Source organism: Euleptes europaea, chromosome 15 (genome assembly GCF_029931775.1).
Source record: "Euleptes europaea isolate rEulEur1 chromosome 15, rEulEur1.hap1, whole genome shotgun sequence".
Taxonomy (NCBI): domain Eukaryota; kingdom Metazoa; phylum Chordata; class Lepidosauria; order Squamata; family Sphaerodactylidae; genus Euleptes; species Euleptes europaea.
In genome coordinates this window covers 28,203,156-28,221,757 of record NC_079326.1, presented here as the reverse complement: position 1 = coordinate 28,221,757, position 18,602 = coordinate 28,203,156, and the positions used below count along the sequence as shown (strand labels likewise).

At 40.6% G+C, this 18,602-nt stretch overlaps 1 protein-coding gene across 1 annotated transcript in view; it reads left to right on the top strand.

Annotated features, from left to right (window-relative positions):
• Positions 1-18,602, top strand: part of NEB (nebulin) — a 211,255-nt gene that overhangs the window by 110,615 nt on the left and 82,038 nt on the right. The window contains exons 79-91 of the mRNA XM_056861655.1: positions 3,468-3,575; positions 5,381-5,692; positions 6,205-6,408; positions 6,590-6,694; positions 9,963-10,067; positions 11,044-11,355; positions 12,446-12,550; positions 13,112-13,210; positions 13,821-13,922; positions 14,996-15,103; positions 15,626-15,937; positions 16,942-17,046; positions 17,133-17,237. Of these exons, the coding sequence (XP_056717633.1) occupies positions 3,468-3,575; positions 5,381-5,692; positions 6,205-6,408; positions 6,590-6,694; positions 9,963-10,067; positions 11,044-11,355; positions 12,446-12,550; positions 13,112-13,210; positions 13,821-13,922; positions 14,996-15,103; positions 15,626-15,937; positions 16,942-17,046; positions 17,133-17,237 (2,082 nt within the window). The remainder of the gene's footprint in view (positions 1-3,467; positions 3,576-5,380; positions 5,693-6,204; positions 6,409-6,589; positions 6,695-9,962; positions 10,068-11,043; positions 11,356-12,445; positions 12,551-13,111; positions 13,211-13,820; positions 13,923-14,995; positions 15,104-15,625; positions 15,938-16,941; positions 17,047-17,132; positions 17,238-18,602) is intronic.

Genomic DNA, 18,602 nt, shown 5'->3' with positions numbered 1-18,602 from the left:
GGTCTCTATTCCAGTCTCGAATATATGCATCCAGTTGCATGCAAGATTTTCATAATACCCCTTTTTTAGGACCAATTGAAATACATCAACAAGTTTGCCAACTTTTGAGTTCTCTAGAATTCAAGAACTTGGAGCAGTGGACTCTGATCTTGAGAACCAGGTTTGATTCCCTCCACATGAGAGGCAGATGCTAATCTAGTGAACTGGGTTGGTTTCCCCACTCCTACACATGAAGCCAGCTGGGTGACCTTGGGCTAGTCACAGTTCTATTGAGTTCTCTCAGCCCCACCTATCTCACAGTGTGTCTGTTGTGTGAGGGGAAGGGAAGGAGATTGTAAGACGGTTGGATTCTGTCTTAAGTGGTAGAGAAAGTTGGCATATAAAAAACAACTTCTTCTTCTGTCAGGCTGGGGTGGGGAGAGATAGAGAAATGGATGTTTCAGGCCCGAGTTGTCAACTCTGGGCTGGGAAATTCCTAGAGATGTGGAAGTAGGGTAGGGTTTGTTGAGGGGAGGAGCCTCAGAGAGGTATAATGCTACAGAGTATATTACTTCAAAAGCTTCCATTTTCTCCAGTGAAACTGATCTCTGTACACTGGAGATCAGTTGTAATTCTGGGAGAACTTCAGGTCCTACCTGGAGGTTGGCAACCCTATTGGCCTGACCTTGTTTGCATCCTGTATAGAATGCCAGGAAAATTCAAATAGATAGCTGTTGTGGGTGGAGCTGGTATCAGGTTGTGCCTTTGGGGAAAAAAATAAGGGAGAAAGGCAGGCTCTTATAAAAAAGATAAAAACCAGCAGTTGACCAAATATTGTAATACTAAATGGAATACATAGGTACCTTTAAAGGACTGGAGAAGCAGGGCCGGTGGCAGAGCATCAGTTTTGCATGTAGCAGGTTCTAGGTTCAATAACTACATTTCCAGTTAAAAGTAGTAGACGATGTGAATGACCTTTGTCTGAGAACATGGAGAGCTGCTGCTACTTGTAGTAGACAACACTGATGTCAGAGACCAATGAGCTTCATGTATGCATGTAAGGCTGAAAGTAGTATTAGCACAATTGGAGATTTATTTAGATTATTCCTATTTATAGAGTCAGTGGAAACCAAATTAGCTACCGGTAATCTTACCTAGTGAAAAGGCCATAGGGTTTCAGCCTCCAGGTGGGACCTGGTGCTCCCCTGGAATTACAGCTCATTTCCGGACTACAGAGATCAGTTCCCCTGGAGAAAATGGATGCTTTGGAGGGTGGATTTTATGGCATTGTACCTCACTGAGGTCTCTGTCCTCCCCTGGCTCCATCCCCAAATCTCCAGGAGTTTGCCAAGCTGAATATGGCAATCGTATGCCACACACACTCACACCCCCACCGCCAGTGGCCTGGGAGGATCTGGCAAACCCTAGAAAAGGGACAAGAAACTCCATCAGCACATTCCTTTTCATAGTGTTCTTTGCAAATATATGTGTATTTGGAAAATCTGCATGCTCCCTCTCCAGAGACCTTCTCAACATTAAATTTATAGCCCAGCATTGCAGAGTTAGTCATGTAGGCTTCCTAACCCTTTGGCATTTGAAGTATTTTAGGAAGACAGTAAGGAGTCCTAATGCTCAGAGTGGTAAGCTTCAGTACTATAGTCAAAGCTCTGCTCACGATCTGAGTTTGATTCCAATGGAAGTTGATTTCAGGCAGCTGGCTCATGGTTGACTCAGCTTTCCATCCTTCCAAGGTTGGTAAAATGAGTACCCATCTTACTGGGGGTAATGTGTAGATGACTGGGGAAGGCAATGGCAAACTACCCCATAAACGTAGTCTGCCTAGTAAACGTCATGATGTGACGTGCTTGCACAGAGAACTTGAAGTGGGTCAATGCCTTTCGAGTGACTATGCTCTTAGAATTGACCCCTTTCCTGAGAAGTAGTATGTTATCTTATTCAGTTAGTCACCTACTAAGCAGGACTCAACTACTTTACTCACTTAAAAAAGTAAGTCTTTTTATTGATGTGCTCCAATGTAATTGTGTATATATGTGTGTCTATGCAAGTATTACAAAGTCTTAAAATTCAGTAACAATGTATACAGTAAAGCAAGCAAGTTCTACATACTATTCAGTTATAAAATCCAACACTTAAAATATTAAAAAGTCTGATTTAGTTCAAAGTATCTAATTCACATTCTAGAATAATATATTTGTAAAGCCATACATACCAATACCATCTTCTGAGCCTCCCTTAGTGGTCTGAAGTTCTAGCCCTCTCCCTGCCTGTATTTATACTGTTTCAGTCACCTTCAGTGAGCTTGAAACTAGAGCTCGAGCAGGAGACAGTTGTGCTGCACATGCTCAGTGGCTTCTCTGTTTAGATTACCAAATAAGGACTTCCTCTTCCACCAGGCTATTTTGCTAAACATTAAACAGTCAGTTTTGATTTTTTTATATTTTATATAATCAATTTTACCATCATTCTCATCTCCAGAAAAACACGTTGAGATTGAATCTATTCATTAATTTCTAACATCATGTTTTCATGTTTAAATCTTAAAGTACAATATATTGTTTACATTACATCATTACATCTTAGTCAGCCTAAAATACCCTTGGAATGGAGAGCATTTTAGCACTTGAAGTCATTGGAAAGGCAGGAAGTTAGCACTCTGTAGCCTAAAAAATGTGGGAGGTTCTGCAAAGGCTTTGCTCTCTAGCCATTGAAAAGGTTGGGAAAGGTCATAGAAAAGGGGGGAAAGTGCAGCTAGCAAATCTGCACTGATACTGAAATCTTTGACAGAGTAATTCAGAAACATAAGCCTCTGGCAAAGAATATCCAGGCTTTCTTTCCTTTTAAAAGGAAATTTAAGCCTCTGCTGTATAGTTTGTAGTTCATATATGTAGTTTGGTTTTACATTGAATATTTCTGCATATGTACAACACTAATTCCATAGTTCATGTGCTCTAATATGTCAAAGCCTGTAACAAACTATCTTTACCTTTACCTTTAGGAAGACAGTAAGTGGGATGAAGGTGAGTTAAGGACTCTAACAATTTGGCCTCATCATCACAAACCTGGCTTAAAGTATATAGTCTGGACAACATAAAAGATGAGAGATAGAAAACTTAAGAAGATCACTGGGAAGAGATTTTGCAGAGTGAAGTCATCATCAGGAGGTTTTCGAGACCCCCTAACTACTGGGTATCTGGGGATAAAGCTTTACTTTCCTCTGCCTCTGTTGTTTAATTTGCTTTCTAGCTCTAGTATCGCTCATTCAGATTTCCAGTGCTTCAAGCAAACCATAGTCAAGTCAGTGATACAAGACAAATGTATGTAAACTATATTGATGCAGTGTTTATGCATGCACAGTTCATGACAGGGCATTCACAACATTTACATTTTAGCATGTATGAAAGCCTATGTTTATTTTCATCATGTATGTTATGACTATGCTGAAAGTGGCACATTAATTTTGATTATAGAAATGTTATACCGGAGCCTGGGATGAGGCCAAGGCAAAAGGTTATGACATAAGAGCTGACACCATTTCAATCAAGCACGCTAAAGCTTCCAGAGAAATTGCCAGTGAGGTACAGTCTCAGGGGTTTACATTTTACTTTTATGGCTTGACTTTTTATGTCGTGAGAGACTTTGGCATAAGTATATGCCTAGACAACCCAGTCTGATAGTCACATTTAATCAGCTACAAACATGTAGCATTGTACGTTTGTTGTGGCGGGGACAAAAAATCTTACCAATTCCTTTCAACTTATGAATTTTAAAGTTTGTTCTTCAGAGTAATATTAAAGTTTGATATACTCCATTAAATTGCAATGACACAGAGATAGTTGTTGGAAGCTCGGAGAGACTTCTGTTTAGCTAGACTGAATGCTAACCCCTCTATGGTTATGCAAGGCAGAATTTTGAGCATACCACAGAAAGGACCTGTCCTTGCTCTTCTGGCTCTGTTGATTCATTAGCTCATGCCCTTTTGGAATGCCACCTTTATGAGGAACTTAGATCACGTTATATCTCTCCCTCTTAGTACATAAATCGAATGCCTCTGTGTCTGACATAATGCCTTTTTTACTAAGTGACAGGGACCCCAAGGCTTCATTGCCAGTAGCAAGATTTATTTCAGTCCTTATATCCCTCAAACATTAGATTTAAAATATTGTCGAAGGCTTTCACTGTCAGAGTTCATCGGTTCTTGTAGGTTATCCGGGTTGTGTGACCGTGGTCTTGGTATTTTCTTTCCTGATGTTTCGCCCACAGCTGTGGCAGGCATTTTCAGAGGAGTAGCACTGAAGGCAGTGAGACACCGATTAGATTTAAAATTACGCTGCTCAAGATCAATGGAGCAACGAGCTTCAAAGGGATAAAGGAAAGGAAAGGAAGCTCGGAGATATATAATATTGTAAATGATAATCTTTTATGCATTAATTAAAGTAGAGATTGTTTCCTTCTGCTGCCAAACATTTGTTCAAAGGGTGCTTTTTTCAATACTGCTTTAATGGTTTCTGTTTGAACATAAAACGTTGGAGCAAATGCTTCTGTATCTTCCAGAGAAGGTTAAATGCTTATATATTTATATTGTCTTTTCAAAATTCTATTGTGAGTTGCTACTTAATTCCTATAACAGATATTAACTTCATCCCAAGAGTCTAATGACATTCAAAAGGCACCATGACTTTGGAGAGCTTACTACCAGATCTGTTGGGTGAATTTGTTTTACTGTTCCTTAGTCAATTATTTAGAAACTTTTTATAAGTAAAAAATATAATCTGGGAAGTTTTGATTATTCAATTTTTAAGCTTAGTTTACTTTAATGATATTGCTCACATGGCCAATTCGGCCTGGAACAATGTCACACTGAGATCAAAATAAGAAAAAGTAACTAACTGATCCATAAAGAAATTAATACTTTTTAATCTTAATTGTCTGGGAAAGAAATTTGGCAACAGCCAATATAATATTAAAATCCACCCTTGCTAAAATAATCCTCAAATTCTCCAATATAGAGGCAGATTCACAGATAAAAGGCTTTATCCATTTATTCCTAGCCTTGCTGTGCAGGTCACAGCCAAACAAGGCATGCTGAAGGGTGTCTATTTGGCCAGAACCACACTGACATACTCTCTCACAGTACAGAACCCTATTTAAACGACCTATTAATTCCCCTGATGGAATGGCATTCAGTCTAGCAAGCATAAAAAGTCATCTGTTATCACGGGATTGTAAAAAAATCAAAATACATTGGGTTATGTTTAAGCTGAATATATTCATAGGTTGAAAATCTTCAAAACCGGAACACTGAAAACTGCTACTTATATGTCTTCTTGGAAATATTCTAACTATTTGCACTTATAACTTTCTTTTCTGCATTCCTGGAAAGTACAAGTACAAAGAAGCTCACGAGAAACAGAAAGGTCACTACATTGGATGCCCGTCAGTAGCGGAGGATCCCAAACTATCATGGGCTGCCAAAGTACTGAAGATGCAAAATGACAGAGAGTATAAGAAGGGTTATAACAATTCAAAAGCCAAGATCACTATCCCAGTTGATATGGTCGCTATCCAAGCAGCCAAGCAAGGGCAGTCTTTAGTAAGCGAAGTTGACTATCGTCGTCGTTTGCACCAGTGGTCTTGTCTGCCAGACCAGAATGATGTGATCCAGGCAAGGAAGGCCTATGCACTACAGAGTGACGTAAGTATATGTAAGCAGTGATATACCAAAAATAGAAGACAAAAGAGGCTTTGTGATAGGTGGCAGCAGAAGATTTCTTATAATTGATCCTGCTCTTAGTTTCATGTTCTTGATATGTATTCTACAGTAATTTTTTGTCATCAGAAAGATACTTCTGCTGCCATAGGAGGAAGGAAGGGTGATTCCCCCTGAATCTCCCCTCCTGCTTGCAGACTCCAGCATTGTACCTAGTAGGAGGAAAGGGTGGGAACCTGCTGTTTCCATGAGCTCTGGGTAACTCTTTGGATATAAGCCAGCTTCTGAATTTTTGTTCTAGTTTGATGTAGCTCATACGATGTTTTGGCCCAGAACAGACAAAATGACTTGTGCTTAAGTTCTATAAAAATCAATGTAACAAATCAGTCACTAACTAGTAACTACTCACTTAAGTCTGACTTTCTTAAACACCTACACAGCATCTTCTTTTGAGGTAAATTAAAAATCCTGTGGTTCTCTGGAATTTTATCTTACAGGCTGTTTATAAGTCAGATCTGGAATGGCTCCGGGGTATTGGATGGACACCACAGGAGTCTGTGGACGTAAAGAGAGTGAAAGCGGCCCAGGATATCCTGAGTGAGAGACTGTACCGCACACCTCCTGACCGCCTGAAATACACCAACATCGTTGACACTCCAGAAATTCTCCTTGCTAAAACCAATGCCGAGCAACTCAGCCTTGTATGTAATTCTTTCCTCTAATGTGAAATTGTTCTGTATAATAAAAAATGCAACTAAGCTTTCTTATTTGTAAAGCCCAACCATGATTAGTATTCATTCAAATGGCTTTGGGACTCCTAAAGTGAGTGAAATTATGCAAGAGGTTGGACACGTGTTACTAGATGATTTTGTATTTTTGTAGGCAAAATACAGAGAAGTCTGGGATAAAGATAAAACCATGATCCATGTGATGCCAGATACGCCTGAAATCATGCTATCCAGGGCTAATGCTGTCAACGTGAGCCATGTATGTATATCTACAATGCTTTTTAGGTTGATATCACAAGGTACCAGTTGTTCTTAGGCTAAGGACTGCTTCAGATGTTCCAAGTGCCCCATAAGCAAGAGTAAACACCAGTGACTGCAAATTAGTCAGGGATTTGTCATACATTATTATCTACACTCAATTTTCATACGCCCCCTGTTTAACTTTACATACCAAGATTCTATAAGATTTAAAGCTACACCTTAATAGGTGTACTTGTAAAACCTTTTGGGGGAGAGAATGGATGGCTTTGATGTCATGCCATGACAGTATATGTTGATTCCACAGACACCCTATGTTCCCCTTGGAGCACTTGGCTGGTTCTAAAGCAATATGCTTTTGGCTTGAACTAAATTTCAACCCAATGGGTTAACTTCGCTAATTCTTACAGGCAATTTTCAGGATGGATGAAAGCTGTTGAGAAGTTACAATTTTATGGGTTTACCCCACTGCCCTATTTTGGGTAATAGGGAGTAAAAAAAAAATTAAACAAGTTTGGGATACAACCCTCCAAGCTGATAGAGCATGGGCTAAAACTTATCTGGCAGCAGGGAAGTACAGCAAACTTTTTGCCCTTTATGTCTTAAAATTTCCTAAATATCAAGGGGCCTTCACCTTGGCCCACTTTAATGTCTTACCTTCAGCTCTTCTAGTAGGGAGATAGTCATGCAACCCCTATTCTCAACATGTTTCTCCTTGCCAATTCAGTGTGGTTGAGACACGTAAAATATGTGCTATTGTATTGTCCAATTTATAAGGACATTCATTCCTTATCTGTCACCCCAATTCCTTTCCTTTTATCCCTTAGAAGCTCCTTGATCCATTGATCTTGAGCAGCATATAACTAGTGTTTGAGGGATATAAGGACTGAAACAAATCTTGCCACTGACAATGTAGCCTTGGGATCCCTATCGCTTAGTAGAAAAGGCATTATGTCAGACACAGTGGCATTAGATTTGTAAGTTAAAAGGGGGAATATATAATGTGATCGAAGTTCCTCGTAAAAGCGGCATTCCAAAAGGGCATGAGCTAGTGAATCGATAGAGCCAGAAGAGCAAGGACAGGTCCTGTCTTAATATGGTATATTCATAATTCTGCCCTGCATAACCATAGACGGGTTAGCATTCAATCTAGTTAAACAAAAAGCTCTAGAAAGACGAGGAGTTGTCAAATAATATGTATAGGCAGGCAAACCATGTGGTGGTGGTATTCCAAAGAACTGGGATGAACAAACGCGGCGAGCACGAAAAGTACCGTTTATACTCGCGTATAAGCCGAGTTTTTCAGCCCTTTTTTGGGCTGAAAAAGCCGGCCTCGGCTTATACGCGGGTCAATACGGTAGAGGGGGGAGGGAGGAGGGAGGGGGGAACTTACCGCCGCCATCTTTTCTCTGCTGGGAGAGGCCTCTAGAGCCCCTCTGCGGCTGCGGGGAGGGCGCTCAGCCGCCCCCGCCGCTTTCTCCTGGCCGGGAGAGGCTTCCAGAGCCCCTCTGCGGCCGCGGGGAGGGCACTCAGCCGCCCCCGCCACCTTCTCCCGGCCGGGAGAGGCCTCTAGAGCCCTCTGCGGCCGCGGGGAGGGCGCTCAGCCGCCCCCGCCGCCTTCTCCCGGCCGGGAGAGGCTTCCAGAGGCCCCCTGCGGCAGCGGGGAGGCTGCTCCGCCGCCCCCGCCGGGCCGCACCACTTCCCGCCGCCAGGAGCGGCCGGGGGGGCCCTCCTGCAGCTGCAGGAAGGCCACCCCCGCCGGATCCGCCGTTTCCCACCGCCAGGAGCCCAGAAAGTAAGTCTGCGGGGGGGAGGGGTTATAAGCCGACCCTCGGCTTATACGCGGGTGCCTAATTTTTCCCCATTTTTGGGGAGAAATTAGGCACCTCGGCTTATACGCAGGTCGGCTTATACACGGGTATATACGGTAGTGCTGTTATAATCAAGCTCTTTAATGCACTTTTTAATTTTGGTGAAAGCTTCAGTTTTCCAATCACCCCAATTCAATCTAATTTTCCAGGTAGATCCAAAATATGTCCCTTCTCCTTTCAGATCCCTCTAAGGAAACCACCTTTAAGGTGGCTACATTTTGTGCTTCAGCTTGTTTAATAATGGAGCACCTGGTTAAATATTTTTATTAACTATGCATGTAACATGGAATTTCGTTTGTAATGAGGTTATGATTTTTTTTACTTAATGTGCATATTTCCTTTTATGTGTTGCTGACTGTTGGTTGTGTTATTGATGATGTATGATCATAATAAAATTAAGTAAGTGAGGAGCTCATTGCAGCCTTGTCTGTCTGCAATGACAACAGGGGATTTGTGGAGCCAGCACCGGCCACAGGGTTTGTTCGCCCCCAAGAGTAATATCGATACAGGGATTCTCATACAAATCCTTACTTTGGGAAGGGAAACCTTCACTGTGCTTGTTAAAGTGCTAAAGCACTGAATGACAAGCATAGATATCAATCAATCTTTATTAAAATCAGTCATAGACCAGCACAGCTATTCACAATTTACCATGAAAACCCGACAAGCACAGATAAGCCGCAGTGCAAATTGTTTAAATCTATGGAAGCTGCAGTACATTGCGGTTATATCCTTGCTCTTCTCTAATTTTCTCTTTCAGTCCAATATTGGTATTCTGTAGACATTTGCTGCCTTAGTGCATGAGATGATGTCCATCAGCATCCGTGACTTAGTGTCCAATATTTAGCAATGGGTCCAATACTTGGCAAAAGTGTCCAATACTTGGCAACATCTGCTTCTTATCAGTGTTGTACTGCATAGCAGTTTTGTTTGGTGGAGCCATATCATGTATAGTAATGACAGTTCTGGTCTCTATAGAAGCACCAGTTCCATGTTGATCTGTCAGTGCAGTCTATTGGGACAACGCACAATAGCAGCCTTGTTCCAGAGCTATGATTTTGCATTGGAACAAACTTCTTTGCTCCTCAATCATATATTGCCTAGTGCAGTGGCTGCTAGGGTTTGGCTACAAATCAAATGAATGTTTCAGCACATCTTTATCATCACACAAGCTACCAGCTGCCAAGACGTTTGGCCAGTATTGGTCCCATATACATAATCTTTATGCTTGAAATAGTGTTGAGGAAGGATTATGAAAGAGAGCACAGGAGCAATCCTAAGAAAGTATACGTGGACATATGTCCTGTTTTATTAAGCGGAGCTTATTCCCGGGAAAATGTCCTTAGCCCAAATATGTAAGTGCTAGAGGAGTACACTAACAGCATTATGTTTTTGCAGAAACTTTACAAGGAAGCTTGGGATGACATAAAGAAATTTATTGATCTGAGATCAGATGCAATCCCAATCAAGACAGCCAAAGCCTCAAGAGAAATTGCCAGTGATGTAAGTATGCAAATAGAAATGTGTGTGTTTGGGTACTTTATGGATTCTGGAGTGATTAAAATAATAGTGCAAGAAACAAAGATGTTCAAGGGAATATACTAGGATACTGTAGGCCTTGCATTTGACAAACTTTGAACGGCTGCCCAAATAGTGTTCACAGTTATAATTAGTAAATTCCACTTCCCATCAAAAAAAAAGTTTACGTCTCAGTTCTGTTAAGTATTACTACGTTTGACCAGCCTGGTCCAGATTTTCTTTGCTGCCGAAGCAAAAAGGGCAACTTTATGGGAGACTACTGGCTCTGTCACAGTACATTGGACCAAATTGGCCAGAACTGACTCTAGAAATTTTTGCCTTGGTATAAGATATAATGGGCAATCCAACAAATAGTGGCACAGATCTTCCAGTTCAGAATCCCCACAAATACATAGATGCTGAGCTACTGGTCTTTTGGTATAGAGTCCTTCAAGCATTGCCGTTTGCATATATTTAAAATGAATGGAAGTAAAGGCTGACCGTAATTTGAAAAATGTAATTTTAGATAGCTAGCGAGCCCTGGAATGATCTTTTGGTGCTTGTATAAAGTGTTCTCAAATTTGAGATTTATGCTGAATTCAGAATCAAATTTTCTAAGTTTACCATTTCATCCTGCAGCTCCAAATGCAATAACTGAAATGGTCAGGTGGAAATACAACTGCAGCCTTAGCTTAATAAAATTTTAGTACTTGATTTGCATTTTTTCAGATGCTTGAATATACCTTTAGTTCAGTGGTTCTCAACCTTTTTTTGCTCCATTCCCCCCTTTCACCATTGTTCTGAATATAATTCCCCCTTCCCAAGATAAAAAAGGTCAAAAAAACAAATTACAGTTTTATAGATTCCCCCCTTGTTGAGAACCCATGCTTTAGTTGTTTACATTTTTTAAAATATCGAATGATCCTTGTTCTCATTGTATTTTTCTTTAAAATACTATTAGTACAAGTACAAAGAAGGCTACCGTAAGCAACTTGGACACCACGTCGGATGCCGAAACATCTATGATGACCCCAAGCTGGTCTTGGCAATTCATGTAGCTAAACTGCAAAGTGACCGGGTGTACAAGAAGGAGTTTGAGAAATTGAAAACCAAGTTCAATAGCCCAGTGGACATGCTGTCCGTCTTGTTGGCCAAGAACTGTCAGAAACTGGTCAGTGACATTGATTACCGCCGCTATCTGCATGAATGGACGTGTCTGCCTGACCAGAACGACGTCATCCAAGCCAAGAAAGCCTATGAGCTACAGAGCGATGTAAGTAAAAACAATAATTAGTAATACATTTACATTGTGGCTTTTTGTACAGTCATCCCTTTTTGGGTTGTTATTGTTGACTCCATAATAATCTGAGATGGGCATTTCCCCTAATTAACAGTGGAATCCTAAACAGAGTTACACCTATGGGTGTGCATTCGGATATGTGTGTGTGTGTATGTGTGTGTGTGTAAAGTGCCGTCAAGTCACAGCCGATGTACGGTGACCCCTTTTGGGGTTTTCATGACAAGAGACTAACAGAGGTGGTTTGCCAGTGCCTTCCTCTGCACAGCAACCCTGGTATTCCTTGGTGGCCTCCCATCCAAATACTAACCCAGGCTGACCCAGCTTAGCTTCTGAGATCTGACGAGACCAGGCTAGCCTGGGCCATCCAGGTCAGGGCGCATTCTAGCCAAAATTAAATATGAAACTTTAAACATTAAAGAGCATTTGTGCCTCAAAACAACCGCCCCCCCCCCCTAAATAAAGGGCTGAGTTTGGAGACCTGGTTTACTATCCGTTATCTTGTGCTGGGCAATAGACCTGGACTCTGAAGTTAGGCATCCGGGTCTGCTGCCCCTTATTTTCAATGGGGGGCAGACATGGCCTCCAGAATACAGAGACCATATATACTGGCCATTGAATATAAAGGCCCTTTGAAGGTTAAAGGAGCAGTGAGGAAGGAAGAAAGAGAATGGGAAAGAGGGAGCTCATTGCCTCCGCAGGCACTCAAAATAATGTCCCTTTAAGGTTCAAAGGGCATTAGTTTCAATGGGTGGTAGATCTGTCCTCTGGACTGCACAGACCAGGTGTGTATACTGAACATTATTTACAGTGTCCTTCCAGCTGTTTGGCTGTACATGTGCTCTTCATGTTTTAAAGGGGCATTCTTTTCTATGGAGATAGACTTGGCCTCCAGAATTCAATTGTTATTATTTCATGATACTGTTTGTAGATATCAGGAAAAAAAGTCCTTTAGTTATCCTATAGTTGAAAAACAATCAAAATCAGCACAAAACATTACATATTGAATTAGGGGCTCCCTGTACCGTTATATAACTAAATTCGCTTTTTCCCCCTGTCCACACAGGCTGTTTATAAATCGGATCTGGAATGGCTACGTGGAATTGGCTGGATGCCACATGACTCTGTTGGGGTCAACCATGTTAAAAACGCTCAGGATATTTTGAGTGAGGTAATGTTTAAAGTATCCCTTCACTAATTTTTCAGTGCAAGGTTTTCCTAATGTGCTTATACATGGAAGTGTTTTGTTTATAAAAACTGGGCTTTTCCATGACATTTTTTTCTGCCAACATGTCTCATCTTTCAGATTATGTATCGAAGTTATTTATTGACACAAGACTGCTATACACATGTGCATGCACACACACCAGTTTTCAGAAAAAAATGAGTAGCTTTCTTCCAGTTTTGACTCACTTATCCACCCCTTAGGGCTGAGTTAGGCATCCAGGCTGTTTTAAGGCCTAGGGTTGTTGTTTTTAAGGGATTATGAGGTATTTCTTTTTTTATCACACAAGAAGTTGTAATTTGCTACCAGTACTGGTGGTTCTGTCATTCAAGGTATCCTGGGCATGAATAAAAGTATAGGTAATGGGAAAACAATAACTTTGGGAAGTAGACAATCTTACTCCCCCCCCCCCCATAGGAAAGTTCTTCCCTGGGCTCTCTATATTTTGTTACATCAACTACTGGTGTCATTAATTGTATGAGCTTGTGTCTTTTTCTTCTTGTGCAGAGAAAGTATCGTATAAAAGTTGACAGTCAGAAGTTCACGCCAGTGGATGACCGGGTTGATTATATTACAGCCAAGCAAAGCGGGGAAATACTAAGTGATGTAAGTATAGCCTTCCTGGTTTTGGTTCAGTACTTCAGTTTCAGGTTGGAATTCATTCAGTACCCTTTTTAAACGATAGCCTTTAAAAGCATAAATTCTAGAAAAATAGCCTTATCAATACATTACAGCAACAGTAGTCTTGGGACACCTGCATTTAATTAATTACAAATTAATTTTGGCACAAGTGTTCACAGGCGGCAGCATAAAGTTTCAAGAAAATAAGGTCTAGCCTACAATCAGCATGACCTCAGACATCTTGTTTTCTACTGCTGGAGACTATGGGCTGATACAACAAAGTACTTCTTATGTTCTTATTACTCTTGTGTTTTTTTAGTATCAAACCCGCTGTCATATCTTCTCAACTTCTGCATGTTTTTACTTATTTATTTTTATTTTTACTGAGGTGGAATGTTTCACAATATGGGCTGTGAACCCCTGAGCATACCTCTGTGGTTTCCCCATTCATATTTTCCTCATTCACAGAAACTAAAGCATATAGCAGTATAGGTTTGTGCCTGCAAAACATAGCCAATTCTGTTGTCCAAGTCAGATTTATGAGCCTGTGACATCAGTTTGCAATGCATTTATTCTATATATTTTCCTTTTTCAGATTAAGTACCACCAAGAATGGAATAACATCAAAACAAATTATACCCTAACGGAGACGCCACAGTTAGAAGCAGCTAAAGAAGCAGCCAGGATTCTTAATCATGTATGTACTTTTTTGCCAAAGAAATTAGGGATCTGAGAATTTTACAGTACAATTGGAAGAACAGTAAGCCCTATTGAACGGACCAAAATAGAATTCCATGTAGACCTGTTTAGGATTGCTCTTTTTGGCATCTTTGTAACTTGGTAAACATGAGTCAAGCAAGACAGTTAGGCATATGGATATAGAGAAGCATGTGAATCTGACTTTGATCTACTAGCCTTTAACTGGCAGCGGTTCTCCAGAATCTCAGAGATATTCTTTAGCTCTCCTTCTTAAGACCCCTGTAATGGGAGAGACGAAAGACTGAATCAGGGACTCTCCACATGCAAAGCATATGCTCTGCTACTGAGCTATGCCATCATCCCTGTATTAAGGTAATAGCCCTAGAGAACAAGAGCATGTTATTCTAATGAGAAAATCTGGAGAAAGTGTACTCATCATTCTAAAAAGTACCGTATAAACCTACGTCTGCAAACTAAAGATAAGTTGTATTTTCAGTTAACCATGTTCCTGCAAGGCACACTGGGCAGTAATGATTTTGTAGCCCCCTCTGTATGGTCACCTCAATTTTAACATTCCTGGAGTGGCACGGGAAGCAACCAATGAGAAGCAGTTCCTGTCCCACTGAAGTAGTATGTGAATGAGTTTGACTTTTGGCCTTTTGTTCCAGCACATTCATAAAGAGAATGAAACATCCTGTCACCAGCACTGTGGTAACATTACATTAGTGGCACACAGCGGTGAAATCAGCTTAGAATTTCAGCTCAGGTTTTGGTGAAATGGGCCCAGCTGTAAATGGTTGAATATCTCATGAAGTCATTTGAGATGATGCACAAGTTCTCCAATGATGGGTGGCAAGCGGAGGCTTATGGATGTTAGAATGAATGAGTTTGAGGAAGAACAGAAGTTGGTAATATGAGAATGAATGTCCAAAATGTGAACATTTCAGAGCTACAGAAACTGCTCCTACGATATTAATAACTCTGAGGCTCCACTATGGCATTTCTATAGAAACTGTCAGTTGCAACATGTAGACGAATTCTAATTTTCTTTTTCAACATTCTCTGTTTTAGAATCTGTACAAGGAGAACTGGGAGAAGCAGAAAGCTACTGGCTATTTTTTGCCACCTGACAGTGTGCCTATTCGTCATGCCAAACATTCAAACGAAGTCCAAAGTGAGGTAAAAAAAAAAAATCTTCATCTTTTAAAACCCCGTAGCCTATCTTTCATATCTCATTATAACTAATTGTACTCAGTGTAGGGTTCAAAACCCTGTCTTATTTTTGGTGGGCCGTACTTTTTAAAGTATGTGATTTCTCCAATGGTTTGCATAGTATTCCTAGAGAACAGGAACTACTAAGTAAATTTAATAGTGGCTTCGATCCAGTAGTAATTTTTGCTGACAATTCCTGTCAGTGGAGTGTAACTTTCACATCTCCCCGTACCCACTACAGCTATAAATACCCCCCAAATGCTGCTCTTGAGGGACGTGAAACCCCAGGAACAGCATGACAGGGGAGTTAAAAGTCTAGTGGGACAGGAAAATCAGTGACCCTCCCCACCGCTATAGTCCATGGAAATCCTTCACTGGATCCATCCAATGTATTGCTATGAAATAACGTCTCTGAATGTTCCTTGAAGTTAGGATCAGAAACATCCTGTGTTGCTATTGTAAATATTTGTCTCTTTCATTCCCTTTCAGCTAAAATACAAGGCAGACTATGTCAAGCAAAGAGGTCACTATGTTGGAGTCCAGAACATGAGACAGGATCCCAAACTTGTGTGGTTTGACCATGCTGGGAAGATCCAAAATGACAGATTGTATAAAGAGGCATATCACAAGACAAAGTCCAAGATTCACATACCTCCGGATATACTATCTGTCATCGCAGCTAAAGACTGCCAGACAGTTGTCAGTGAAATTCCATATCGTACTCACCTTCATGAATGGACATGTCACCCTGACCAGAATGACTGCATCCAAGCAAGGAAAGCATATGACCTTCAAAGCGATGTAAGTGATTATGTAATTAAAATGTACACATTTTTTTAACAGATAGGTATCCTTTCCTTTCCTTTATCCCTTAGAAGCTCCTTGATTCATTGATCTTGAGCAGCGTAAATCTAATGTTTGAGGGATATAAGGACTGAGATAAATTTTGCCACTGACAATGTAGCCTTGGGATCCCTGTCACTTAATAAAAAAGGCATTATGTCAGACAGCAGATAGGTATCAGTATTTTTTAATAGATCTGATCTGGTTTGTAAAAGGAAATTGAGATTTAATTTGTGCCTTTATTTCTAGGCCACCTTTCCCATTGTTATGGGCTCAAGGTGGCTTACATAACACTTCCATTAATAAAATGAGACACAGTTGTGTGTGTTAAGTGCTGTCAAGTCACCTGTGACTCATGGCAACCCTATGAATGAAAGTCCTCCAAAATGTCCTATCTTTGACAGCCTTGCTCAGATCTTGCAAATCGAGGGCTGTGGCTTTCTTTATTGAGTCAATCCACCTCTTGTTGGGTCTTCCTCTTTTCCTGCTGCCCTCAACGTTTCCTAGCATGACTGTCTTTTCTAGTGACTCTTGTCTTCTCATAATGTGACCAAAATACGACAGCCTCAGTTTAGTCATTTTAGCTTCTAGGGTCAGATCAGGCTTGATTTGATCTATAACCCACTGATTTGTTTTTTTTTGGCAGTCCATGGTATCCGTAACACTCTCGCCCAACACCCCATTTCAAGACACAGTTATATCCATGATATAACAACCTGATCGTGAAAAACCACAAAATCACCTTCAAATGCAACATCAAAATCAGAAGCATACTATCTTAATAATAGGGAGGGGTCAGGTCTTACTTTACTTGATATCCTGTTCCAGAACATTGGTGCCACCACAGAAGAGCTGTGAAATGGGCTGGTACTGTCAGTACCCCCCATAGAAGTGAACAAGGAGGAGAAGCCTTTTTTCTACGTAGACATAAACAATTCTTCATCTGTTTTTCATGTTTACAGAATATTTATAAATCTGATCTGGAATGGATCCGTGGCTGTGGGTGGATTCCTTTAGATTCAGTGGAACATCGGAAGGTTAAGAATGCTCAGGATCTGATCAATAAGGTACGTGAAAATTTTCACATATTTATAACAGCATCCCGTTCATTTCCCATACTTTGTATTTATGATAATCTTATATTTATTTACAGAGAATCTACATAAAAGATGCTATTGACAATTTTGCTAAATTCACGCCTGTGACTGATGCTCCAGATGTTGTTTTGGCTAAGGCAAACTCAATAATTCAGAGTGATGTAAGTATCCTTTTAAGCAGGATTGGCAATTAAATAATGCTTTTAAAATGCTACAGCAGTATATTATCAGAATTGTTATTGGCTGGTTACTGCAGCTAGTACTGTGAAGATATATATGCATAGATGAGTGATCCCCAATGTAGTGTCTGTGGGTGCCATGTGTTTCCTGTGGGTACCAAATGTTTCCTGGCACCTACTTGCCCCTTCCCTAAAGTCTCTCTTCTCTCAAAGCAGAGAGCCATTTTGTGATTGGCCTCACCCCAGCCATTTTGTTGTGGTACCCATTGCTCATTTGCAAAATTCCAAAGGTGTCTACCGGCCCAACAAGGTTGACCTCTTGTATAGGTGAAGTGCTCAATAAATGATCAAGAAGGTGTTATAATACTCCATAACACATTATCGTTTTTTGTAAAAACCTAGTATTTAACTTTCATGGCATTGTATATGTATTTAGCAAATACAATCTAATATTTTTGCGTATGTAATTCTTTCCTGCCAGTCATTTATCCCAGAGTTATCCTATGAATTTTAAGAGCATGCTTGAGTAAGCAGAATTTAGCCAGAACTTGTGGTGTACTTATATAGTTCTCAAAATGAGGAGGGAAGACAACATGAAATGATGAGCGTGTAGATCTTGGGTAATTATGCAAATATGATGGCATTACTCTGAAGAATCAGTATCATAAAATGATCACAGTGAAGATATACTGAATGGATATCTTAAATAATAATAAACATCTTTATAATCTTCAAAAAACAATGATACACTCAATGTGTTTCCCTTGTTTTCAAATTCCCTAATCTGTGAGAGACTGAGCTGACATTAAACTTTAAGTGGATTGTAGTCCACAAATGTATTCCCTGACCACTAGTGGACTGAACAAAGTCCTGCAACGTGATTTCTATCTGATCATCTATTGACTGCAATTGGCATTTACTCCCCAAGTGCAGAAAATTGGATACAACATTATGCCCCAGTTTCCATTCAAGGGAAACCCTCTTCCCTTTGTCTGATAGCATAAAAAAAACACCAGCAGCCATTACAAGTGCAGTCCTAAGCAAAGTTACATCCCTCAAAGTTCATTGAAGTTAATGGGCTTAGATGGATGTCATTCTGCCTTGGATTGCATTGTACCATGGCTACTTTGGCATTAACAGCGCAATCCTGTGCAGAGTGTAAGCCCGTTGAAATGAATGGCCTTAAATTGGAGTAACTCTCCTTAGGATTGCACTGTAAGTGGCCCAGGAGTACTGCACTGGGGGATTGGGGTGAAGGCAGTTACACAGGACTGATAGTTCATCCTAAGAATCTCCCAGACCTGATGCTACCACAGGTCCTCTACAGACTAGAAAACTCAAAACAGG